Here is a 23,353-nt window from a genome sequence, read left to right as displayed (position 1 = left end):
TTAGAGACTAACAAATTTATTTGAGCATAAGTTTTTGTGAGCTACAGCTCACTTCATGGGGTGCAGCCGATGAAGTGAGCTGTAGCTCGAGAAAGATTTTGTTCAAATAAATTTGTTAGTCTCTAAGGTGCCACAAGTCCTCCTTTTTATGGCTGCTACTCTGAAATTTGATTGCTTGTTATGGCAGTAAATTCACAGAAGCACATCATGCTTAGCGTGCATTCAATGCATTTAAAGGTTTCCTAGGGTTGCTGCTTAGTAGTTAAAGAGGCTGCCCTGTGCCTGTAAGCCCTTTTTCCTGGCAGCATAATTGAAGCAGTCAAACAAAATATTTGCTGCAGGAAAGTCAGAATTTAATTGGGCCATATCTTTAGAGTCCTATTTGCTTAGCTGGATTCCACTTTCCAGAAGCTGCTTTCCTGCAGGCAAAAAGGGGGAGGTATGCACCCCACAAATCATTGTGCAGGGCACAGCTGAAGATCAGCCTAGGGAAGAGTCCAAATAGTGTTGTTGGTCCCTGTCTCCATTATTCTGGCTCAGCCTCTGGGATGGGATGGGGGGGACACGTTCAGTTCTGGATCTTACAATTAAACTTTCAAGATGTCTTTAAGAATTTCCTCTGGCTTGGAAATCCCTCCCTACCTCTTCCCTCTCTTTCAGTGGCCTGATTCACCATCTAATGCTCCAGCGTGAATTCCTAAGGAAGCCAACCCTAGTGGGGCAAGGGCAACTCAGTGGCTGGGCTTTGCACCATTGTGCAGGAGACTCCTGGGTCTGAGTGGTAGTTCCTTGCTCTCTGCATAGGCAGAGACTGAGCTCTGTCCTGACCTAGGGCCAGTGAGAGGATGGTATCGATGAACTAGAGAGAAGCCCATCCTGTCATCATTAACTGATCCAATGATGATCATGATTCAGGGCCAAGGGTCCAAAAATCAGGGGACAGTTTTGTCCATTTCTGCCTAAACTAAGCAAGAGAAGCAGCTTCACCACAAACCAATATCCAGTCCAGATATCCTTCTTTGTAGGGCCGCAATGAACTGGACTGAAAGCCTCTATTCTGTTCTCCCCAGCCACTGACCGATTAACCTCATTAGCTTTTCTCTCCCAGGCCAGAGTAGTTGAACTAGGTCATAGTGAACTCAAGGTCCAATCCAGGTAGTTAAGGAAGAGCGGGGCTGCTGCAGGCTGTAGAGGAGCCCCTGGAGAGAAAGCAGAGAAGCGTTTCCAGCAGTGCTGGGCCATAAACCAAAACTGTGAATCTGAGCCCCCCAAATCTTCAGGACAGTTTGGTTCTAAACTGGAACTTTGGGACACGGACTTGGCTCTAATTATTACTGGGTCATCCTGCATCTTATACAAGCACAGCAGATCATCTGCAGATAGTGCCTGGGTCCAGTGTCAATGCACTTATTACTCTGAGTGAGCTGGATGCTATAAGGAGGCAGATGAACTGGTACAGAGCACCACCTACTGGGGAAGCTAAATTCTCCAGCAGGATTAAAACCAGTGAATATCCACAGTGACCCTATTTCCAGAGTGTTTTTTTTATAAACTTTTCATCAGGCGTGTGCGTGCGCACACAAAAGTGTGTGTTTTAAATCTATCCCTGGCCATGCATGAAGTAATACCCAACTGGGGAGACTTGGCTTTTACAGGTTTCAGAGTAGCAGCTGTGTTAGTCTGTATCCGCAAAAAGAACAGGAGTACTTGTGGCGTCTTAGAGACTAACAAATTTATGAGAGCATAAGCTTTCGTGGGCTACAGCCCGCTTCATGGAATGCATAGCGTGGAACGTATAGTAAGAAGAGATGGATATAGATAGATATACAGAGAAGGTGGAAGTTGCCATACAAACTGTAGGAGGCTAATTTTACAGTGAATGTAGTCAATGACTCAGGCTGGTAGAAGGTATCTGTCAGTCTGAGTCTTTGAAACAAGCAAAGCATGAGCAGTGAAGTAAACGCAGCCTAATCCTACATCCCTCAACCAAGGCCTTCAACCCTGACCCGCCAGGGTCGCTCTAACAGTAAGAGGAGAAATCTGTTCCATTGCCCACTCTGTCTTAGAGCATTCTGCTGAGCCTGCCAACCTTGGAACTAATGGTTTTCATACATAACATAGTGTGTAGTTCTGCTCACCTCATAGTAGTTCTGTCCTCAGCTACAGATCTGAACCAGTGTCATAAGTGCCTGCTAAACTAGTGCTTGTGAGTTGTTATGACTATGAGCCCATCAGTGCAGGAGGAATGGAGATGTTTATAATTTGCTTATATAGGCCGAAATCCTCCCCTCTCTTCCACTTTTCACATCAGCTTTGCAGCAGGAGTTGGACAGAAAACACCACCAGGCAGTGCAGCATGTCCATGCCACAGAGTACAGGTCTATGCAGGTTCCTGGTGCAGTGGTCCTTGGGGATGGAGCCTGGGCTCTATGTAGCAGTAGAGCCTCCAGTTCATCCTCCTCCTACGGAGACTTCTCCAGCCAAGCAACTCTGTCCCCATTCTGCAACCTGGCACGGGACCCTTGTCATGTCCAGAATGTCACCATGGTCAGCCCAGCTACTCAGGCTGGCACTGGGAAGACAATATGGGCCACGGCCATGCATAGTGCTTTACAGGCATGGACCACAACAAAGTCCTTGCACCAAAGAGTTTCAAGTTTGTATGTGGGCCTGTCTCTACTTCTATGAAGTCAATGAAAGTTGAACCACTTACTTCAATAGGAGCAAAATCAGATCCTAAACTACACCTGTGACCATCCACCCTTTAAAATGTATCAAATACAGTGAACTGGTCCTGGCTGGGATGCTCTCTGAGGTTGCCATTTGAAGTTAAATGCCTGTCATCCTTTAGTGTGGATCCCTGTCCTCTGACATTCTCTTAAAATGCAGGCAATGAACATCTAGGCAGGCAGATAATGTGACCTGTTATCTCTGATTGCTATTTATCCTACCACATTTTCCTGTATTGCTATAGGTGGCCATTGTAAATAGTTACAATGAGCTGCCAATTTACATTAAATGGTCACAAGATGGCATAAGAGTGTTTCTTATGGTACGGATGATATCAATATAAGTTGCTCAGCAAGAGAAATAAGGAACAAAATCATTGCAAACATAAATTGGCTTTTCATTGCCTACTAATTATGTTCTTCGTATAAGGCTACCCTGCCTTCAGAGTCCATTGTAAACTTCTTCTGTGAAATGCATACCTTGCTGTAACACAGAGAGAGAGGGAGAGAGACCGATTCCCATGAACAGCCTTATAGAGGGAGGCCTGGGCTTTGTACACAGCCATTAATTTGACCTGGGGAACCAACACACGCAGTAATACTGTACTAAGTCTGGGTCAGATTCTCTACTGGTGCAAACTGGAGCAGAGCCACTGAAGTCAGTTTACACCAGCAATATGCCAATTTACACCAACGGAATCTGATCCACTCTTCCTAATGACAGGTTTCAGAGTAGCAGCCGTGTTAGTCTGTATTCGCAAAAAGAAAAGGAGTACTTGTGGCACCTTAGAGACTAACAAATTTATTTGAGCGTAAGCTTTCGTGAGCTACAGGAAACGAGGTTCATTTTCTAAAATGGCTACTGATTTCAAGGTGTCTCCATGTTTCAATGCTTAGCTTTACATGCTTCGTTTTCAGAAATGCTGAGTGATCACAACTCCAGCTGAGGTACGTGGGCACTGCAGGTCCTCAGCTGTTCTGAAAATTGGGCCTGAAGGAAATGTCTTAATGTGGGCACCTACAAAAGTGACGCACCTAAAATCAGTGGCCATTTTTTTACCACGTTGGTCTGACTTACCCAAGATTCTCTAGTAAATCATTGGCCGAGTTAGGAATTGAGCCCAGGAGTCCTAATGCCTGATCTATTAGAGGAATATCCTTCTTGCACTGTTCTAGGACCAAGGAGGCCATTCAGCTGCATGCCGTCTTTGAAGCAGCTCAAACGCTGGACTATAGAATCACAAAGCAAAGGGGAGCTGCTCTTTGCTGACGTGAGAAGTTCAATTCCAAATAAGAGCACCTCCAGAAGCACACTTAAAAGTACAGTGCAGATATCTGCATAGCCCTCAACTGCTATGTACATAAGTAAATTGTCCTGATTTGGTCCCTTTAAAATGCATGTCTTGCTACTTGGGTTAGTTGCATAATCTGACTACTTGACTCAAATGGCTATTTGCAAGCTGAAGTCTGAAATCTGCTCTACAGAATGTAATCACCCAGCATAAGGGCAGAATCCAAACAGACACAAGATTTATGTCCATTCATTATGTTTTGTGTAATACAACCCTCAATATGTGCAGTAAATGGAAGCTGAGAAGTGTCGCTGAGGTGGATAAAATGTTGCAACATGAAAACCTTTGCTGCAATGGCAAGAAGAATGTAAGCACAAACTGGAGTGCAAACCCCTACCTAGGAGAGCAAGCAAGCATTTTTCACTCTTTAAAGGGCCTCATCCTGCTTCCTCTGACATCAAAGGCAAAGCCCTTGCTAATTTCACAGGGAGCAGGATTGTGCCATAATTGTTCCATCTATGTGCCCATTAAGGGGTGGCAAGAGGTCATGCTCAGAAGATGACCGCACTATATATACAAGCCAGCACTACACTCCACTCCAACCCCTATCACAATGGAGTGATCTACATGGGGCACTGTCAGCTCAAAGTGAGAGGCTTGGGAAATGTAACAATGCTACATTCCTTCACGTTAGGGGACAGAAATTAGGCTCGAATTTGGGGCCAGCAGAACTGTACATGGCACAGGACCTGAGGGGAGGTGGCTTCCACCTTTGCAGCACCCTGATTTTGAGACAACTGGGGATTGTTTTGTCCCCAGGCATAAACTAGAGCAGACCAAAAGTAGGGGTTATTATTGTGACTGTTATCTGTTTGTATTATTGGAGCACTTAAAAGACAAAGCCAGTCCCTGCCTCAGAAGGCTTACCTTACAGCCTGCAGCCCATGTCCCCAGGGGCCATGCTGGCCCAGAGGGTGGAAGTGCCTGTTTTGCAGGCCTGCCCAAATATTCTAAAGCCACATTGGCAAGTGGAAACCTGTGCACCTTCCACAGTTAGGCCATTAAAATCCTTTATAGGACCTACTTAGCAGCGATCCCAATGAGCTCAGACATTGAATCCAAATATTGAACTCATTTATACACAATAATAAGACTTCTAAGAGCCATGAAACAACATAATACTTCCCTATTGACTGGGGAGCTTCTGACCACCTATTAATGGCACATGAAAGCTCCAGAGGGCCCTGGACTCGCACAGAGCTGTTCTATTCTATTCTATTCTATTCTATGCAGGGTCTTACTGTAGTATATACAGCATTAAGCAATGTTACTAACATCTCCCACATTTTTTCTCTCAACCTCTCTTCAGGGAGAGAAGTATGTACATGGAGAGTTTTGGTTTGGAATTTATTGACTTACTATATGTTGCTATATGTTTATGTTAGAGAAGTCAAGGTCAAAGAAACTGGCCTGGCACTTGGAGCAAAAGATGGTGAGGTTTGGGATGGCCCTTAGTCCCTGAGGGGAGTTAATTCCACAGACTTTGGCCAGCCGATGAGAATGCTCTGTCTCCTGCACAGATGAGTTGAAACTAGGTGTAGGGAGTGTCATTGTGCCAGAGAAGTAACCACAGTCTTTATCCCAGAGTTGTCGGCAAACTTTTAGGTACCCTGAACCCAGCCCACTGAGCACGTGGAAGTTAAGAGCCTGATCTAATCTCCTTTACAGTCAATGGAAAGACTCCCATTAGGCAGGCACCATGGAATTGTGGATAAGAGGGAGGAGACCTAGTTCTCATCCCAGCTCTGCTACCGCTATCTAATCTCTCTATACCTCCCACCCTTTATCTACCTTGTCTAATTAGATAGTAAACTTGGGCGGGAGGGACTGTTGATCACTATGGGTTTGTACAGCACCTAGCACATTGGGGCCTGGATCGCAGCTGTAGCCTCTAAATTCCAATGTAACACAGATAATAGATAATAATTACATTAGTGGGCTTTGCCTTGTTTCTGCAGGATCTGAGCAACCTCCCAGGCCGTACGCCAGTAGGAGGCTGCATGGTGGCGAGGTCAGCTATAGCTGGGGCTAATGTACAACATGGCTTTCTGGGAGAACCCCAAGAGCTGGGCTGGGGGTAGGAAGGGTGGCTCTAAGAGCAAATTTAACATACACTCGCAGAAAAAAATAAAACCTGTAGCTGCTTCTCAGACCCACTCTTCAAAACAGAGCTCCCAACACCCGCCCTGCTCACAAACACCAGTCCTTGTCAATCCCCTTTCTCCCCCAAACCCAGATAAACTTCACAGTGCTGCTGAGGGTCAACAGATGTGGGATACTGCAGCTCAATGTACAGAGTAAATTCCAAAGGTGAGGGCTCGTCCTGGGGAACACCCTGCTGGGAGCTCCCGCAGTTAACTTGTGTCTGATCCGGCTTGCCCACCTCCATTAGCGTATCAGTAGCAGTAATGCTCATGGAGAGAGGCAGGCTCTCAAGCAGGAAAGTCCCAAGCTGTTTAGTGCTTTATAGCTCAAACGTAACCCATAAAGCTGCTCCTAGAGAGACAGAGTCAGTCACGCACATCCTAGAGTACTGCTGTCAGGAGCTCACAGCGATTTGGAGAGGAGTAGCTATAGTCCAGCAGGCCAAACCCAAGAGTTGGGTGCACCAGAGACACAAACACAGCCAGCCACAGATCACAAGAAAGCATGCTTAGTGGAGCAGATGGGGCACTGACTCTACAATGGTATGCGGGGGGGGGGGTGAGAAGAGGAAAAGGATTGTAGAGCCCTGACTGATCCCACCTCCCCTGCTGTCTGTAGGCTGGGAATCAGCAGAGGTAGGGAAGCTGTACATCAGGAGGTCAGGCCGATAGTGGAGAAGGATGGATAGGGTGCCCAGAGGAGCTCTTTGCATAGTGGTGGGCCAGCAGCAAGAAGCAGCTATTCTCTTAGGTAGGAGAGCACAGTATGCTGGTACACAGCAGGACTCACCAGGAAAGGGCTAGAAAGGTGAGCGGGGTGGAGGACATAGATACACCTACCTGCTCATGTCTCATATTCCCATCCTATTTCCTTTCTGTTTTTGTGTTGCCAGTCTTTTTTATTTCTTTTTCCATTCAGTGCCATATATATACAGATGCAGCATCAACATCTGAGTCTGTACAAGCCTTGCAATGGGGCTGCAAGGTGATGCCACAGATACCCAGGGACCAAAGTGGCAGGATAAAAAGACCCAGAGCTGCTCCCTTGACAACTTAGCTGAGGCCCTTTTCCTGCTTGAAACAAAATCTTAAGAACACTGAATTAGGGAAAGCAAAAAAAAAGCCTCTGAAGCCAATAGGTATAAGTGCTGCTTCCCTGAGGAGCTGCGGGGCAAGGAGAGAAGGAAATGGGCACTTTGAAGTAGACCCTAAAGCTAGAGTTTCACTGGAATGCATTTAAACTTTGTGTGCTGGGTGCCTTGGTCTCTGGAAACTAGATGATGATAAGCATGGTTTTGAGGCCTTGCTCATGGGGTGGGTGACTAAGACACCTGGGTTCTAGTCCTGCCTCTGCCACTGACTCGATGTGTAACCTTAGACAAGCCGCTTCAGGCCTTAGCTTCCCTTCCTGCCCTTTGCCTATCTTTCAGAGTGTGAAAAGAAAAGGAGTACTTGTGGCACCTTAGAGACTAACAAATTTATTAGAGTATAAGCTTTCGTGAGCTACAGCTCTCTTCATCGGATGCTCACGAAAGCTTATGCTCTAATAAATTTGTTAGTCTCTAAGGTGCCACAAGTCCTCCTTTTCTTTTTGCGAATACAGCCTAACACGGCTGCTACTCTGAAACCTTTCAGAGTGTGAACTCTTTTAGGCCAGGCACGGTCTCTCACCATGCAAACACACAGCATCCAGCACAGGGGGGCTTCAATCTTGGCTGGGGCCTCTAGAGATAATTATGAATTAATCCCCGGGAAGGTGGCGGAGAGGGATCAGTAGCGGTTTGGACAGCGCCTTGAAACCATCCTGAACAGCACCATCATTTCCTTCCTCTCTCTCCTCTTATTCCCACTCTTTCCCTTCATCCTCCCGGCTCTACCCTTTCCTTTCCCTCTACCTCTCCCTATCCATCCCATCCCTTTCCTCTGTCCCTGGACCATCCCTCTGATTTTACCTTTTCCCCGCGCCCTGGTTTCCTACTCCTCCTCTCCCTACTGCCCCCTACCGCAGCATCCGGATCCCGGCGGTGGGCAGGGGCCGAGCTGCCGGACCCGACCACCGGGCAGTGACTGCGCCCGGCCCCGGGCCTCTCCTCCCTCCTGCCCCCTCCCGCCGCATCCGGCTCCCCGGCGGTGGGCGGGGCCGAGCTGCCGGACCCCGCCCCCCGGGCAGTGACTGCGCCTCGGCCCGGGCCTCCTCCTCCCTCCCTGCCCCCTCCCGCCGCATCCGGCTCCCCGGCGGTGGGCGGGGCCGAGCTGCCGGACCCCGCCCCCCGGGCAGTGACTGCGCCTCGGCCCGGGCCTCCTCCTCCCTCCCTGCTCGTCGGCGGCCGCTCGCTCGCTCGCTCTCCTCCCCGCGCCGCTGCCCGAGCGCCATGGCGGACCAGCCCGCAGAGCCGGCCCCGGCGCCCCCCGCCCCGGCCGGCGGCTCGCAGCGCCTGCTCTTCTCTCACGACCTGGTGTCGGGCCGCTACCGGGCTCGGTGCGCTTCGGCTGGTGCGCCTCATCCACGGCGAGGACTCGGACTCGGAGGAGGACGAGGGCGGCCGCGGCGCCGGGGCCGGCAGCTCGGGGGGCTCGGAGTGCGGGGGCCCCGGGGCCGGCGGGGCCGAGGAGAGCCGGGCCAGCCCCCTGCGTCGCGGCTACGTGCGGGTCCAGTGGTACCCGGAGGGCATCAAGCAGCACGTCAAGGAGACCAAGGTGAGCGGCTCATCTGCATCTCATCTGCATGGATTTGCATGAGCCAGGGGCTGCCGCGCCCACTCGCCCCCCGCGTGGAAACGGTGCAGCCCGGGGCCTGGCCCGGCAGGCTGCACCCCGCGCGTCGGTGCGCTGCAGCCGCCAGCAGGCCCCCCCCCCCCCGCCCCCGGGATCCCCGCTTCCCGGACCTCTGCGCGGGCTTCCCGGGGCTGTCGGTGGCAGGGAGATTTCCTCGCCATCCTCGTCCCTAACCTTGATGGCTCCGTGGAGCTCCTCGGTCATGGGCGCCCTCGGCCCCACAGGCGTGGGCTCATGCAGGGGCGCTGGAGCAATGTGTATGGTCGGGGTGCTGAGAGCCATTGAACCAAATTGTAACCCCTGTATGGGATGGAAACCACTTCAAGCCCGCAGGTGCGGCAGCCCCCCTAGTTCCAGCTCCTGTGCGCTCGTGGCATTTGGCAATACAATATTCGCATGGTATGCGCTGGACAGGGACACCAGGGGAAACGACAAAGGGATTGTGATTTCCTAGGGGCAGGGGCCTTATCCACCAATTGTCACGCTAGCCTGTGGGGTTATGCAAATGGTAAGATACCAAGGCCGCAGATGGTAAGATACCAAGGCCGCAGCTGTCTCTTAATGGGAAAACTTATCCTGCAATTATTCCTAGTATCAAGAGGCACTTTGGGATGGGATTGTTGTTATTCCTTATTACTGTAATCTGTTCTCTCTTGTTGGAAGTTTCATTGGCCTCTTACGTATGTTAATTTTGTTGGGGTTGAAATATATTTTCCTTCTTTCGGGAGGCTTTAAAGGTAGAAATTAAATCTCCTTGCCTCTCTAACCTGGAGAGGATACAGCTCTTACCTGCATAGAGGAGATCAAAATATAGCTGTCTCATTCAGATTTTGGTTTAATTTTAAAATAATCCTAAAAAGTCTAGAAAACTGGTAAAGGCCATTGTCTGTGAAGGTGAATTCAACAGTGCCCTGTAATAGATTTTCTGTTCTTTAGGGAGAAGTGAGTGCACTATGTATTTTTTTTATAAACCTCAACATAGGGGGGTTAACTGCTAAGTACAATAGCTTTGGACAGTGAAACATTTCAGTGTGACATAGCGGTGTACAGACATGAAGTGAATTAATAGATTTGCACTTTTTTTTCTGAATGATTATTCCTATCAGTCATGCACGTGTTAATTTGTGACCTTTCATTATAGTTCAAAGGCTGTAAGGTGTGAGTGTTTGAGGTCTGGTTTAGAGTACTCCCACTTTCCAAAGTTAGTCTACTGCTGGGTTTTACGCACAGTGACTGATAATACATGGGAGACAAAAGAGAGAGAGGGCACCCTAACATAATACAAAGGGGCCTGGGATGAATGGGTGTCACACACAACAGAAGGCCTGTGCGAAACAGAAAGAGGCTGCATGCTATTTTATGGTGGTAAGTGAAGATATGAGTCTCTTAGCACAATCTTTTACCCGCCTCCTCAAAAATCATGCAACAGAAGTCTGTTGAAGAAAGCAATGCATTTGTAATACAGTAGAAATTGGTAGGATCACACAACACTAATAAGTAGAACCAAATGTAGATTGTATTGTCACTAGGCATATTGACTCTTGTTTAAAATATATGAAAAATGAATAAGATATATTCACAATATCTCTTTTTAAAAAAAAAAAAAAATATCCCAAACCCTCATTTGGGATTTGTGTTCCTTAAGTGGTGGTAATTGCTTTTCAAATAAAATCTTCAGCCAAAATTTTTAAATTTGGTGCCTAAAGTTAATCTTTCAAATGCATTCGGAAGCTCCTAAAGCAGGGCTCTTGGAGTGCGTAAATATGGATTTAGGAGTCTAACATTAAGCTCTCAGATTTAAAAATGTTAGCCTCTGTTTTACCGTATTATATCACATTGCAATATGGAAAACACAGATGTCCTGAATGTAACAGAATTCAGAGGAGACCACTTAATTGAGTAGCTCCTTTCCGTTCCCTTTTATAGTCATATAACTTCAGTGAGGGTGTAAGAGGCAGAAGTGCCTAAATTGTCCTATTGACTTTCCATTTGAAAATCTGCCCCAATGGCAAAATTGATGGGAATGTCAGGTACGAGATGGACTGAAATTTAATTTTAGTTAAAAACAGTATCTTACAAAAACCTGAGGCCAATAGAAGTATAGCCATGAAATAATTTTTTTTGCTACAGTTTTTTAAATAATCTTCCCAGTATTACTTCTGACTGAGCCATTGCACTGTTAATAGAACTGAAATGTTAAACTGACACCAACTCTTTTTCGTTGTCTAAGCTAAGAGAGATGCAAAATGTAAACGCCACATAATTGTGGTTGGGAGGAGAACATTAATTGCCATTTTAATGGTTTATGGTGTTAGTAACCAGCTGTACGCAAGGGTATCTTTTTTTTTTTTTTTTTTTTTTTTAATACAACTTTGAGTCTGACTCTTGCAAAGGTACCTCTAGCTGTGAGATTGCAAATTTCACTTTCTTGGAAAGTATTTGACTTGATTACCTAAAGCCTGATAAAATTAAATCATGGATTTGAGATTAAAATTCTTTTCCACTCTCCTCCCAGTTCTTTTGAAAGCCTACTTTTCTTATGAGTTTATGCTCAAATAACTTGTTAGTCTCTAAGGTGCCACAAGTACTACTCATTCTTTTTACTTTTTCTTACTGTTAGTCAGTTTTGCAATGGAGAGGGACTAGAGATAGTCTCAAGGCTTAGAGTCAACAGACTGGATTCTTTTTTCCAGCTCTGCCATTGACCACTTACGACAATGAAGAAGTCACTTGGGGCTTGTCTGCATGGATTAGCCCTGAACACTAGGGAGGTGTTTGAAACAGCACTACATAAAAGTGCACTAGGGAACTTTTTAATGGGCAGTAGCAGGGGCCAAATGGTCGGATTAATGCACAGTGTGTTAGTGTGCTTGAGAAATCATGCCCCCATAGTGTGTTACCCTAGCATGTAGAAATGCTTTTGATTTATGCCTCAGTGTCCTTGCGTGGAAATGTGGACACTCCTCTACCTCACACAGGTGTTGTGAGGCTTAATTCATTGATGTGTGTAAAGCACTTTAAGATCTTTAGATAGGTGCTCTTTTAGTGTAAAATATTATTACAGGCAAGTGCACGCATTTAGCACCAAAGAGGGCCAAAATCCAGAAAAGGCTCTTGTAGCAACATACAAGGATAGCAGAAAATAACCACTAACTTCTTATGCAAATGTGGAAAGTTCCAATGCTTTTCTCTAAGCTACATAACCAGGCAGCCTGAATTAGAAGCCTATCATCATTCCTAACTTGTCCTTCTAAAGCTACATCGTCCGGTTAAAAGTAAATCTTCCTAATATGTTAGGAAATGGACAGTGATAACAAGCTAATCTTTTCCATTCTTGATTCTAGCTAGCTTTTTGGCTTTCCTGTGCTTATATTTTATGAGAGTAAATGTTGCAGACCAATGTTTGCTTGAATTTAAATAAAAAGAAAAGGAGTACTTGTGGCACCTTAGAGACTAACAAATTTATTAGAGCATAAGCTTTCGTGAGCTACAGCTCACTTCATCGGATGCATTTGGTGGAAAAAACAGAGGAGAGATTTATATACACACACAGAGAACATGAAACAATGGGTTTATCATACACACTGTAAGGGAGTGATCACTTAAGATAAGCCATCACCAACAGCGGGGGGGGGGGGGGGGGGAGCAGGAAAACCTTTCATGGTGACAAGCAGGTAGGCTAATTCCAGCAGTTAACAAGAATATCAGAGGAACAGTGGGGGGTGGGGTGGGAGGGAGAAATACCATGGGGAAATAGTTTTACTTTGTGTAATGACTCATCCATTCCCAGTCTCTATTCAAGCCTAAGTTAATTGTATCCAGTTTGCAAATTAATTCCAATTCAGCAGTCTCTCGTTGGAGTCTGTTTTTGAAGCTTTTTTGTTGAAGTATAGCCACTCTTAGGTCTGTGATCGAGTGACCAGAGAGATTGAAGTGTCTCCAACTGGTTTTTGAATGTTATAATTCTTGACGTCTGATTTGTGTCCATTCATTCTTTTACGTAGAGACTGTCCAGTTTGGCCAATGTACATGGCAGAGGGGCATTGCTGGCACATGATGGCATATATCACATTGGTAGATGCGCAGGTGAACGAGCCTCTGATAGTGTGGCTGATGTGATTAGGCCCTACGATTGTCCACATATCTATTCAGGGGACACGAGTTGGCAACGGGCTTTGTTGCAAGGATAGGTTCCTGGGTTAGTGGTTCTGTTGTGTGGTGTGTGGTTGCTGGTGAGTATTTGCTTCAGATTGGGGGCTGTCTGTAAGCAAGGACTGGTCTGTCTCCCAAGATCTGAGAGAGCGATGGCTCGTCCTTCAGGATAGGTTGTAGATCCTTGATGATGCGTTGGAGAGGTTTTAGTTGGGGGCTGAAGGTGATGGCTAGTGGCGTTCTGTTTTCTTTGTTGGGCCTGTCCTGTAGTAGGTGACTCTGGGTACTCTTCTGGCTCTGTCAATCTGTTTCTTCACTTCAGCAGGTGGGTATTGTAGTTGTAGGAATGCATGATAGAGATCTTGTAGGTGTTTCTCTGTCTGAGGGGTTGGAGCAAATGCGGTTATATCGTAGCGCTTGGCTGTAGACAATGGATCGAGTGGTATGATCTGGATGAAAGCTAGAGGCATGTAGGTAGGAATAGCGGTCAGTAGGTTTCCGATATAGGGTGGTGTTTATGTGACCATCGCTTATTAGCACCGTAGTGTCCAGGAAGTGGATCTCTTGTGTTTCCACCAAATGCATCCGATGAAGTGAGCTGTAGCTCACGAAAGCTTATGCTCTAATAAATTTGTTAGTCTTTAAGGTGCCACAAGTACTCCTTTTCTTTTTGCGAATACAGACTAACACGGCTGCTACTCTGAAACTTGAATTTAAATGATTGCCTATATTAATACAAAGTTTAATAAAATTATCCTCTTACAACAGAATGTAAATTTAGGACCTATGGTAATGGATGAAGACCCTTTGGCCACACCATTGGAAAAAGTGCATTAAGCTTGCTTATTACTTATTTTGATTCCTAAATATGGTTATTTTTCTAAATTGGTTCCATTAATAGTATCAGTAGCAAGGTTCTTCTGTGGTGGCATAGACTCTGGCATTCACTCCAGATTTTTATATTTTACCTCTTCATGCTCCCTTCAAGCCTGCCTTCCTGTCCTCTGCACGTAACCTCAGACACTGAAACAATTTGAAAATCTTCATTGCTGAATAGCCCCAAAATCTCCTGTTTTGGGAGTGTGCGTCTTATCTGTGTTCTGGCTTGTTCTTAAAATCCTAAATCTAAAAACTTTCTTAAAATCATGTAGCAAAACCTGAATTGCCCTCCTTGCTGATTTAAGATACACACATAAAGTCTTTACATTGAATGGAATTCTTGCTCTGTGTATATAATATTTAATTTGCCATCCTAAGGAGATGGAGCCATTGCTGACTGAATCCATGTCTGAAAGTTGCAGCAGCCACTTTCCTAGCAAAAAGAACAGGAGTACTTGTGGCACCTTGGAGACTAACACATTTATTTGAGCATAAGTTTTTGTAATTGTAAACACTTTGAACCCAGTCTAATTTTCATTTCAAGAGTTTCTCCCCCAATATGCATTTAGGAAAGGTAGTGAGCGAAAATGCCTAAGTGTATTTAATGTTAACAGGTACTTTATGATCCATTTAAAAAATACTTTTCCCTTCTCTTATCTTTCATCCCAGAATCTCAAAACTCTTTTCATCCTCTGATCTTCACAAAGCCTGGTATTCCTGTTTTCTAGATGGGGAAAATGAGGCACAGTGGTTGAGTTCACAGGAGGTCACATCTCCTGACTTCCAGTTCTATGCTCTAATCACTAGACAGTGCCTACTCCATCAGTAGTAAGAGGCACACAACTATCTTATTTCAGAGTAGCAGCCGTGTTAGTCTGTATTCGCAAAAAGAAAAGGAGTACTTGTGGCACCTTAGAGACTAACAAATTTATTAGAGCATAAGCTTTCGTGAAGTGAGCTGTAGCTCACAAAAGCTTATGCTGTAATAAATTTGTTAGTCTGTAAGGTGCCACAAGTACTCCTTTTCTTTTTACAACTGTCTTACTGCATCTACCTTCATGTCAAGGGAGATGGGTTAGTGCTGTTCTAGATTTTTATTTATTTTTTTTCCCTCAAGTGACAAATACTATAGTGCTAGTTTGTTTTTCAACTATCCCCCTCAGTATGACATATTGTCAATGGGGAAAAAAAAAATCATTTCATTATTGCCTCGTAATAGCACTGATACTGCATGTCCTTACTCTGTAGGTTGGGAGTATGCTGATCAAGTTGCTTTGGCAAAAACGTTTGGGGATCCAGAACTGGAACAGCAGGGTCAAGGCACAGTGACAGAACTGTATTGGAAGTTTGTGTTTTGGTGCTAGTGAAGGTAACGAGTTAGTACTGCAAGTTTTTAGTTGTTGCTGCTGTTCCAACCAGAAAGCCTAACCAGCAAGCCTCTTCAGTGTTAATTCAGTGACTGATCAGCCTTGTTAATGTCAGATAACTTCTTGTTTTCTCTAGTTATCCCTGAAGTCTCATTGCAGATCCAGCTCTGCTTCCATCCCACACAGCTCTCCTGTTCCCACTATTTATTACTATAATTGCTTGACCTCAAATGCGGAGTCATGAATATGAGGCAGGAAACCTTTTTTTTAAAGAAATGAGTCTGATTTATTTCAAAACTTCTCTTTTTATTTGGATTCTGTCCTTTTATCTGTTTTGATTTAAACTTTTAAACCACAATGGTTCTGTATTTGCACTGTGGGGAATAAAAGTTTCCTATTTAGTGAAGGTCTATGCTGTCGCTTCTCTTTATCCCTCTTGTAGTTGATATCAAATTTGTCTTTTGAGACCCAAATACATAAGAATGGCCATACAGGTTCAGACTAATAGTCTATCCATCTAGCCCAGTATCCTGTCTTCCAAGAGTGGCTGGTGCCAGATGCTTCAGGGAGGGAGTGAACCGAACAGGGCAACTTATCAAGCGAGCCATCCCTGCAGGCTGGAATCTATGCTTCTTACTGTAAATGCGTCAGTGGTAATGGTCTGGTCCTGTGAAGTTAGGGGGTGCCATCAACTCCCATTAGCTTCAGTAGGAATTAAGGCTGCAGAGTATGGAACAGCCCTTGTGGGCTCCGTCCTAAATTCTGAGTAATGTGGCTAGTTGTAGAAAATGTACTTGTCATCCATTAGCAAGGGGCAACATGATGAGAAGGTGCCCAGTGATTCTTCTAGGCTAAACGTGCAACGACCCTCTTTTCTCTCCCCCTTCCTCCTTCCCTCCCCCCTAGCACTCTGTGCTTTGCAGTTTTTCTCTCCGGTCTAATTCAGATCATGCAGTATGGGTTAGTCAGGTGTTAATCATAGCTAGAGAGTTTATATGTGATACATAACCATGATTGATGGATGAAAAATTAAGAGCCTGCAAAACCTTCCATCTGCAAAGGCAACCAGCATGTTTTTCTGTTTAGAAATTCATAGATGTCGTATTTAGCTTTTAACAGGTAAAGATGGATGGTTCTGGGTCACATAAGTATGATTTCTTGTCAGGCACCATGAATAAATGCTGATCGCTGTGCAGAATTGTAGTTTTGATGCGGTACGGAAATGTAATACCCTAAACCATTAATACTGGTTTTTATTGAGCAGGGGAAGCTATATCTAACTCTCTTGCCTCTGACATTTCAGTTGGTCTCTCTGGGGATTTCGTAGGAACCACCTGACCTTCACAGCGGTTAGAGAAGGCTTACTGTAATTTTTGCAGTTCTGGGAAAAATTGATTCACTTTAGTGGATAACCTGTTCCAACCCTGTGAATATCCACTGCAAAGTTATTTGCACTTGACTTGATTGTCCATTTTGCTCTGCAGGTTGAAGACTTTGATTCATATGACTCTGGCTATATAGACAAAAGGTATGTCTACACTATGGAGGCTATGGCTGTGTCAACGCTACAGCATAGCTATGTCTGCATAACTAGGCGGGCATAACCCCATAGTGTAGACGCAATTTCGCTGACAGAAGGGCTTTTTCTGTGGTGTAGGAACATCACATCCCCAAATGAAGTTAGCTATGTTGACAGATGCCCTCTTCAATAGCTGCTGTGGTCATGGCTGTGTGGTCAGGGGTGTAGTTTTTTGGGGTTTTTTTGACTGATGTAGCTATGGTGATACAACTTTTCAGTGTAGACCAGGTCTCAGGGATCATCACAAGTATTTTATAATAAAAATGAAACCTTGTGTAGCCTGCAAAACCACTTAAATAACAGCTATCACTGTCCCATGAGGGGTTATTTTGAGACATTAAGGATAGGAAAATAATATAGTATGAAGTGCATGGAAGTGATGGAATTATAGGCAAACCAAGAAATCCATACATAATTATGCAAACTGCATCCATTTTTATTTTTAATATTTATAAAATCTTTCATCAGGGAAATGCATTGAAATGCAGCATCTCTTTTCTAGTGTTGATTCTGCAGCAAATCAGCTGCATTCACCACGACATACAGTTAACTGAAAAATAATAATCATTTGTTAAGTTCCCAAAACTATTAAAAATAAAAAATAACTTAAACATTTGTTAAATGTCCAACGAGACGAGAATGAAAATCCAGTCCAGCATTAAAGTACTTGCCTATGTGAGTGAGGCTGTTGCTGCAACCCTCATAAGAAATCCTCCTTCATTTACATTATGCAAGTCGGAGAGCAGGCAAGCAGTTTAAAGCAGCTCTGAAAATTTAATTTTGTCATCTCTCCTGGAAGAATCTGCATTGAGTTCAAACAGAATTTTTCTGACAGATGCTTTTGAGGACAAGATTTCAGTTGTTTTCCTCCCTCTTCACCACCTTTCCATATCCCTCCCTCAAATCCCCCTTCTCGTCAAAGAAAAGAGACATAATTTTAATGTTTGGTGTCTGTGTTGGTGCTAGGAGCAATGTTAATAACTGACATTTGCAAAGCTAAAAGCCTCATCCCACTTGACTGTTTAATTACTTGAGGGATTTAAAAGGCTCTGAAGGTTGATAACACCTTCCTTAAATGCTGGCTAGGAAGAACCTGCTTCATTGTTTCCACTCTGCCTGTTCCCTCCCCAGCACGTGCTTCTTTTTTCTTAAAATGGAACATCATCATCTTAGAAAACAACATTCTTCTCTGAAATCTTTGAACCTACTATTACACAACACACTTTCAGTTATTAGAACTGAAAGACACGAGTATTTTTTTTCAGTTTTGCTTTGTGCATTTGACAGAATTTGAATGTATAATTCAGTTTTGCTGTTTCTCCAGTACAGTTGTTCTCCCACTTGTGGACGTCTGTCTTTAACATAGTCCTAAAGCAGGAAGAAAAACACTTTTAAAATTAGTATTATGTGATTCTGAAACAACAATAATTGTTAGAAGGCTCCTTTTTAAAAATAAAAAAAAAATTTCAAGTTTACAGTTTAAATAGTAAATGTAAATTTAAATAAATACATTAAAAATCCTATAGGCCTAGTTTGATGGTGTCAGGTTTGCAAATTAATGCCATCACCATTTCACCTACATGTACATTCACAGCTTTTTTCCTGGACGTTTGCTCATATTTATCAGGGACTTCATTCTCTGACAAGTCAGGCTATTACAGCAGTTTAAAAGGGACTCTATCAACTTGACTTTTGTGAAATTGACTCCAGAAAAAGTCACTTCCCAATATTGCACTCCCTTTAAATACTGTTGTCCTTTTAAAATTCCATCTTTTTTGAGATGTATAAGGGTTTTTCTGCTCTCCTGTTGATGGTTATAACTAGGGCCATACCAAATTCATGATCCATTTTGGTCAATGTCACAGTTATAAGACTTTAAAAATGGTAAATTTCATGACTTCAGATATTTAAATCAGCAATTTCGTCGTGTTGTAACTATAGGGGTCCTGACGCAACTCTGAAGGCAGGAGCACAGAAGTAAGGGTGGCATTATATGGTATTGCCACCTTTACTTCTGCGCTGCTGCTGGCAGGGCGCTGCCTTCAGAGCTGGGTGCCTAGCCAGTAGCTGCAGCTCTCCAACCACTCTGCTCTGGAGGCAGCGCAGAAGTAAGGGTGGCAATACCACGACCCTCCTACAATAACCTTCCAGCCCCTCCCCCCATGACCCTCTTTTGGGTCAGGACCCCCAGTTTGAGAAACGCTGGTCTCCCCTATGAAATCTGTATAGTATAGTGTAAAAGTACAAAAAGGACCAGATTTCACGGTCCATGATGCATTTTTCACTGCCGCGAATTTGGTGGGGCCTTAGTTATAATGGTCTTTTCAGAAAGAGAGAAGCTGACTATTTAGGGGATAAAGCGAAATTGGCTATAAAGAAAGCACTGTCAAATGCACCAAATAAACTGAAAAAATAAGGTTTGTTTCTGCTAACTTCTTTCAGCTATAGTGATCTTGGAGGTTACGGATAACTATAGTAGGTACAGGTTTCAGAGGGATAGCCATGTTAGTCTGTATCAGCAAAAAAAATGAGGAGTCCTTGTGGCACCTTAGAGACTAACAAATTTATTTGGGCATAAGCTTTTGTGGGCTATAATCCACTTCATCAGATGCATGGAGTGAAAAATACATTAGGCAGGCATAAATATACAGCATGTGAAAAGATGGGAGTTGCCTTACCAAGTGGGGGGTCCAGTGCTAACGAGGCCAATTCAGTCATGGTAGATGTGGCCAATTCCCAACAGTTGACAAGAAGGGGTGAATATCAACAGAGGGGGAAAACTACTTTTTGTAGTGACCCAGCCACTCCCAGTCTTTATTCAGGCCTAGTTTGATGGTGTCAGGTTTGCAAATTAATTCCGCTTCTGCAGTTTCTTGCTGAAGTCTGTTTTTGAAGTTTTTTTGTTGAAGAATGGCCACTGCTAAGTCAGTTATTGAGCGTCCAAGGAGATTGAAGTGCTCTCCTGCTGGTTTTTGAATGTTACAATTCTTGATGTCTGATTTGTGTCCATTTATTCTTTTGCGTAGGGACTATCCAATTTGGCCAGTATACATAGCAGAGGGGCATTGGTGGCACATGATGGCATATACAACATTTTCAGAAAAATGTGATTCTTCTTCCCCCCCCTCCCCCCCCCGAGATTGGCAGGTTTCTCTTGAAAGAATTAATGCATTTAAACCCTAAGTGCTTTATAAACTTTACATACAAGGATCACTGCAGCTACTTCTTGGGTAAAGCATGTTAGTTGTTTAACGACAATACTCCAACAGTTCAGGGAAAGAAGTGACAAATAATACCTGATTTAACATGAAACTGTTAAGGAGGATTTCTCCTATGCTGCATGTAATTACCCTGGTCAGAAAGTAGGATACCAGTTGGAAGTTAAAAACTGAGTGAAAATTTGTTCAAGTACAGCAGTGCTGAAATTTTCACATGGTGATTCTGAAAGTCCCTATGACAGCCATGAAGCACAACCGGGATGTGACTGTGCCTCTTCAGTATTGTAGTACAGGAATCGAACGTCCTTGGTGTGTCTGTGGCTACCTTCATTCCTGAATTGGATGCAGAGTCAGAACTGGTTTCTGGGTTTGCTTTCCCCATCTTGTTTTGGCTCTTCCTTCAGAACCCAGCTGTGCATTGAAACGAATAGGCCATAAAGCTATAGTAATAACAAAGTTACGGTGTGTTGGCTATGTCTGTACAGCAATGAAAGCTGTACTGAGCCTTGTCTCCAGACGGCAGAGTTACGGGTTCATTGCTTTAAGATGTTGCTCAAGCTCCACAGAGAATCTGACAAAGTGAAACTCTCTTTGAAACTTTAACCACTGGATGAAAATCTTCTCTGTAAAAATACTGGAAGAGACACCTCTGTAACTCCTACAAATCCATTTTGGACACTGACAAACCAGTTTATATTGTGGAAGAATGTAGACATTTGGCTTTTATGTGCAGTTCAGCTACTCTAAGAGATATGCTGGGTAAGCATTGAATTCAATATTTTTTCCCCGTTCACAGGATAGCCATTCTTACAAATAGGAAGGTTAAAAGCACAAGGCCAAGACAGTCAGATTTTAAAAATAATAAAAATCTGTTAAAACTGATTTTTTTTTCCATTTTATGTCTAATTTGTTTTCACTGTGGGCGCACATAGGCAAGTGTACGTACATACTATTAACTTTAAATGCCTTAAGAGTATTCGTGTGTTCAGCATTATTGGCATCCTCTAGTGAAGGAGTAATAACCTATTGGAATGGGGACATTTATTGGCTAGTAAGCCACTTGAGGCAGTGACCTCATCTCCTTCTGTGTCTTATACAAAGCCAGGCATTGGCATTTAATAACAAATGAATAATTAGAAATGAAATCAAATACTGCTTTGGCCTCTGTATACCTTTCTTTATAGGACCTGCAGACTTTTGAGGTTTTTGCCCTTTGTGTCTAGTTTCCAGCACTTGTGTAACCCCAGATTAATTATGTGTAGGTGTATTTGGGAACAGATGAACACAAAGCTGGAAAGCTCATTTGTCTTGTGTATTTTTCAGCATTTGGCCAAGACTTTCAAAATTGGGTGCCTAAGTTAGGCTCCTAAACAAGGGGCCCAGTTTTTGAAAGTTTTGAGCATCCACCCACCCTTTGGGATCACAGGGAGCTGCTGGGTGCTGAGCCCTTTTGAAAATTGTGCCATTTATTTAGGGTCTTAAATGTGGATTTAGTCCCAATTTTAGGCCTCCAGCTCTAAAAATCATGGCCTTTGTTTTCTTTGTCAGTTGTGGGTGCCACTGCCCAGTATGAAATGGCTGAACACAGTATGAAAGCAAGCAGAGGCATGAAGATCAGAAACTGAGAAAGCTGGGGAGGGGAAGGGAGTAATCAATATCGCACCAAACCTGTTAAGTCTGAGCTTCTCTTCCCCCTCTCCCCCCAGTAAATTTTAAACGGAAAACTCTCTTCAGTTTGCATTTGCAATGCTATCATTCACAACCTCCGTTCATGTCTCTTTTCTGAGATGAACAGAAACCAAATGGCTCTGGCATTGCTCCATTAAGCAGCAGCTATTTTATAGCATAAAAATTGCACCACTTGCAGTTCCTTATTCAGCACACATCAAACACTACTTAGGCGATAAGTTCTTATCGCTGCTTGTGATGTTGATGCTCCTTTTATGAAGGACAGGGCTCTGACTGGTAAGGAGACTAGATAGGGAGAAGCAAAGACCAGGAGGGAAGAGGGCTAATTAATCGCCAGGTAAAAGAGAAGGCCTCAACTTTGGTCTTTAGATTGTAGCAGGGGATTTTCTACTGGCTTAGTTCATCATTTTTATTAAAAGTAACTGGGCAGTATTTCCATCACATGCAGTGGAAGATGAAGCTTCTACTTAGAGTAAAATACATTAGCACTAGAGGGGCTGGAATTAGTTCCATCATGACTTTTTTTTTTAACCTACTTTTCAAAAGACGCTATTATAATTTTCTTGAGAATGAAAGGATTATATGTACGAATCATTTTTGTTTTAAGAAATAGGGTTCTGTTTCTCTGCTGATAATGATAATTTAACACTGATGTAGCACTTTTAATCTTCAAAGCATTTTCCAAACATTAATATCGCAGGACCTCTGTGGCCATTTCTCCGTTTGGGAAACATGGCAAAAATTTCCCAGCGTTGCTCATACTACGTCTGCCAGGTGGTATTAGCGATATTGGGAGCCCTAATGAAGTTGGGCTGCTGTTGTGTTAAGTACTCTGTTCATTAGACCTGCTCTAAGCAGGTTAGATAGCATGTTAATAAAAACACCTGCAAAGCTGCCCCTGAGCTGTATTCATTTTAGGAAACTTTTTGAAAATCCTCAGTGCAGACACAGCCAGAGACTTCTGTTCTGGACATATTATCCCTCTTCCATGACTTCCATATCACATTGGATCACATGCTGTGTAGGTAAGCATGTTGCCACTATACAATTACAATCTACATTCAGGTTTTAGGGATTATCCCTACTGATTCTGGAGCTCAGATCACCTTTGCAAAAAAACCGGGTAGAATTAGTGGGGGAAGCAAAAGTGGATGGGAATCTGGGAGGCAGTGACCATGAGTTGGTTGAGTTCAGGATCCTGACGCAGGGAAGAAAGGTAAGCAGCAGGATACGGACCCTGGACTTCAGGAAAGCAGACTTTGACTCCCTCAGGGAACAGATGGCCAGGATCCCCTGGGGGACTAACATGAAAGGGAAGGGAGTCCAGGAGAGCTGGCTGTATTTCAAGGAATCCCTGTTGAGGTTACAGGGACAAACCATCCCGATGAGTCGAAAGAATAGTAAATATGGCAGGCGACCAGCTTGGCTTAATGGTGAAATCCTAGCGGATCTTAAACATAAAAAAGAAG

General features: G+C 44.0%; 1 protein-coding gene across 1 annotated transcript in view; it reads left to right on the top strand.

Annotated features, from left to right (window-relative positions):
• The first annotated feature begins 8,442 nt into the window (after positions 1-8,442).
• The window catches only part of UBE2O (ubiquitin conjugating enzyme E2 O), a 92,036-nt gene continuing 77,125 nt past the window's right edge, over positions 8,443-23,353 (top strand). The window contains 2 exon segments of the mRNA XM_038372638.2: positions 8,443-8,707; positions 8,709-8,922. Coding sequence (XP_038228566.1) covers positions 8,598-8,707; positions 8,709-8,922 — 324 coding nt within the window. The 5' untranslated portion in view covers positions 8,443-8,597.

This window comes from Dermochelys coriacea, chromosome 14 (genome assembly GCF_009764565.3).
Source record: "Dermochelys coriacea isolate rDerCor1 chromosome 14, rDerCor1.pri.v4, whole genome shotgun sequence".
Taxonomy (NCBI): Eukaryota; Metazoa; Chordata; order Testudines; family Dermochelyidae; genus Dermochelys; species Dermochelys coriacea.
This window is presented reverse-complemented; position numbering and strand designations above follow the sequence as displayed.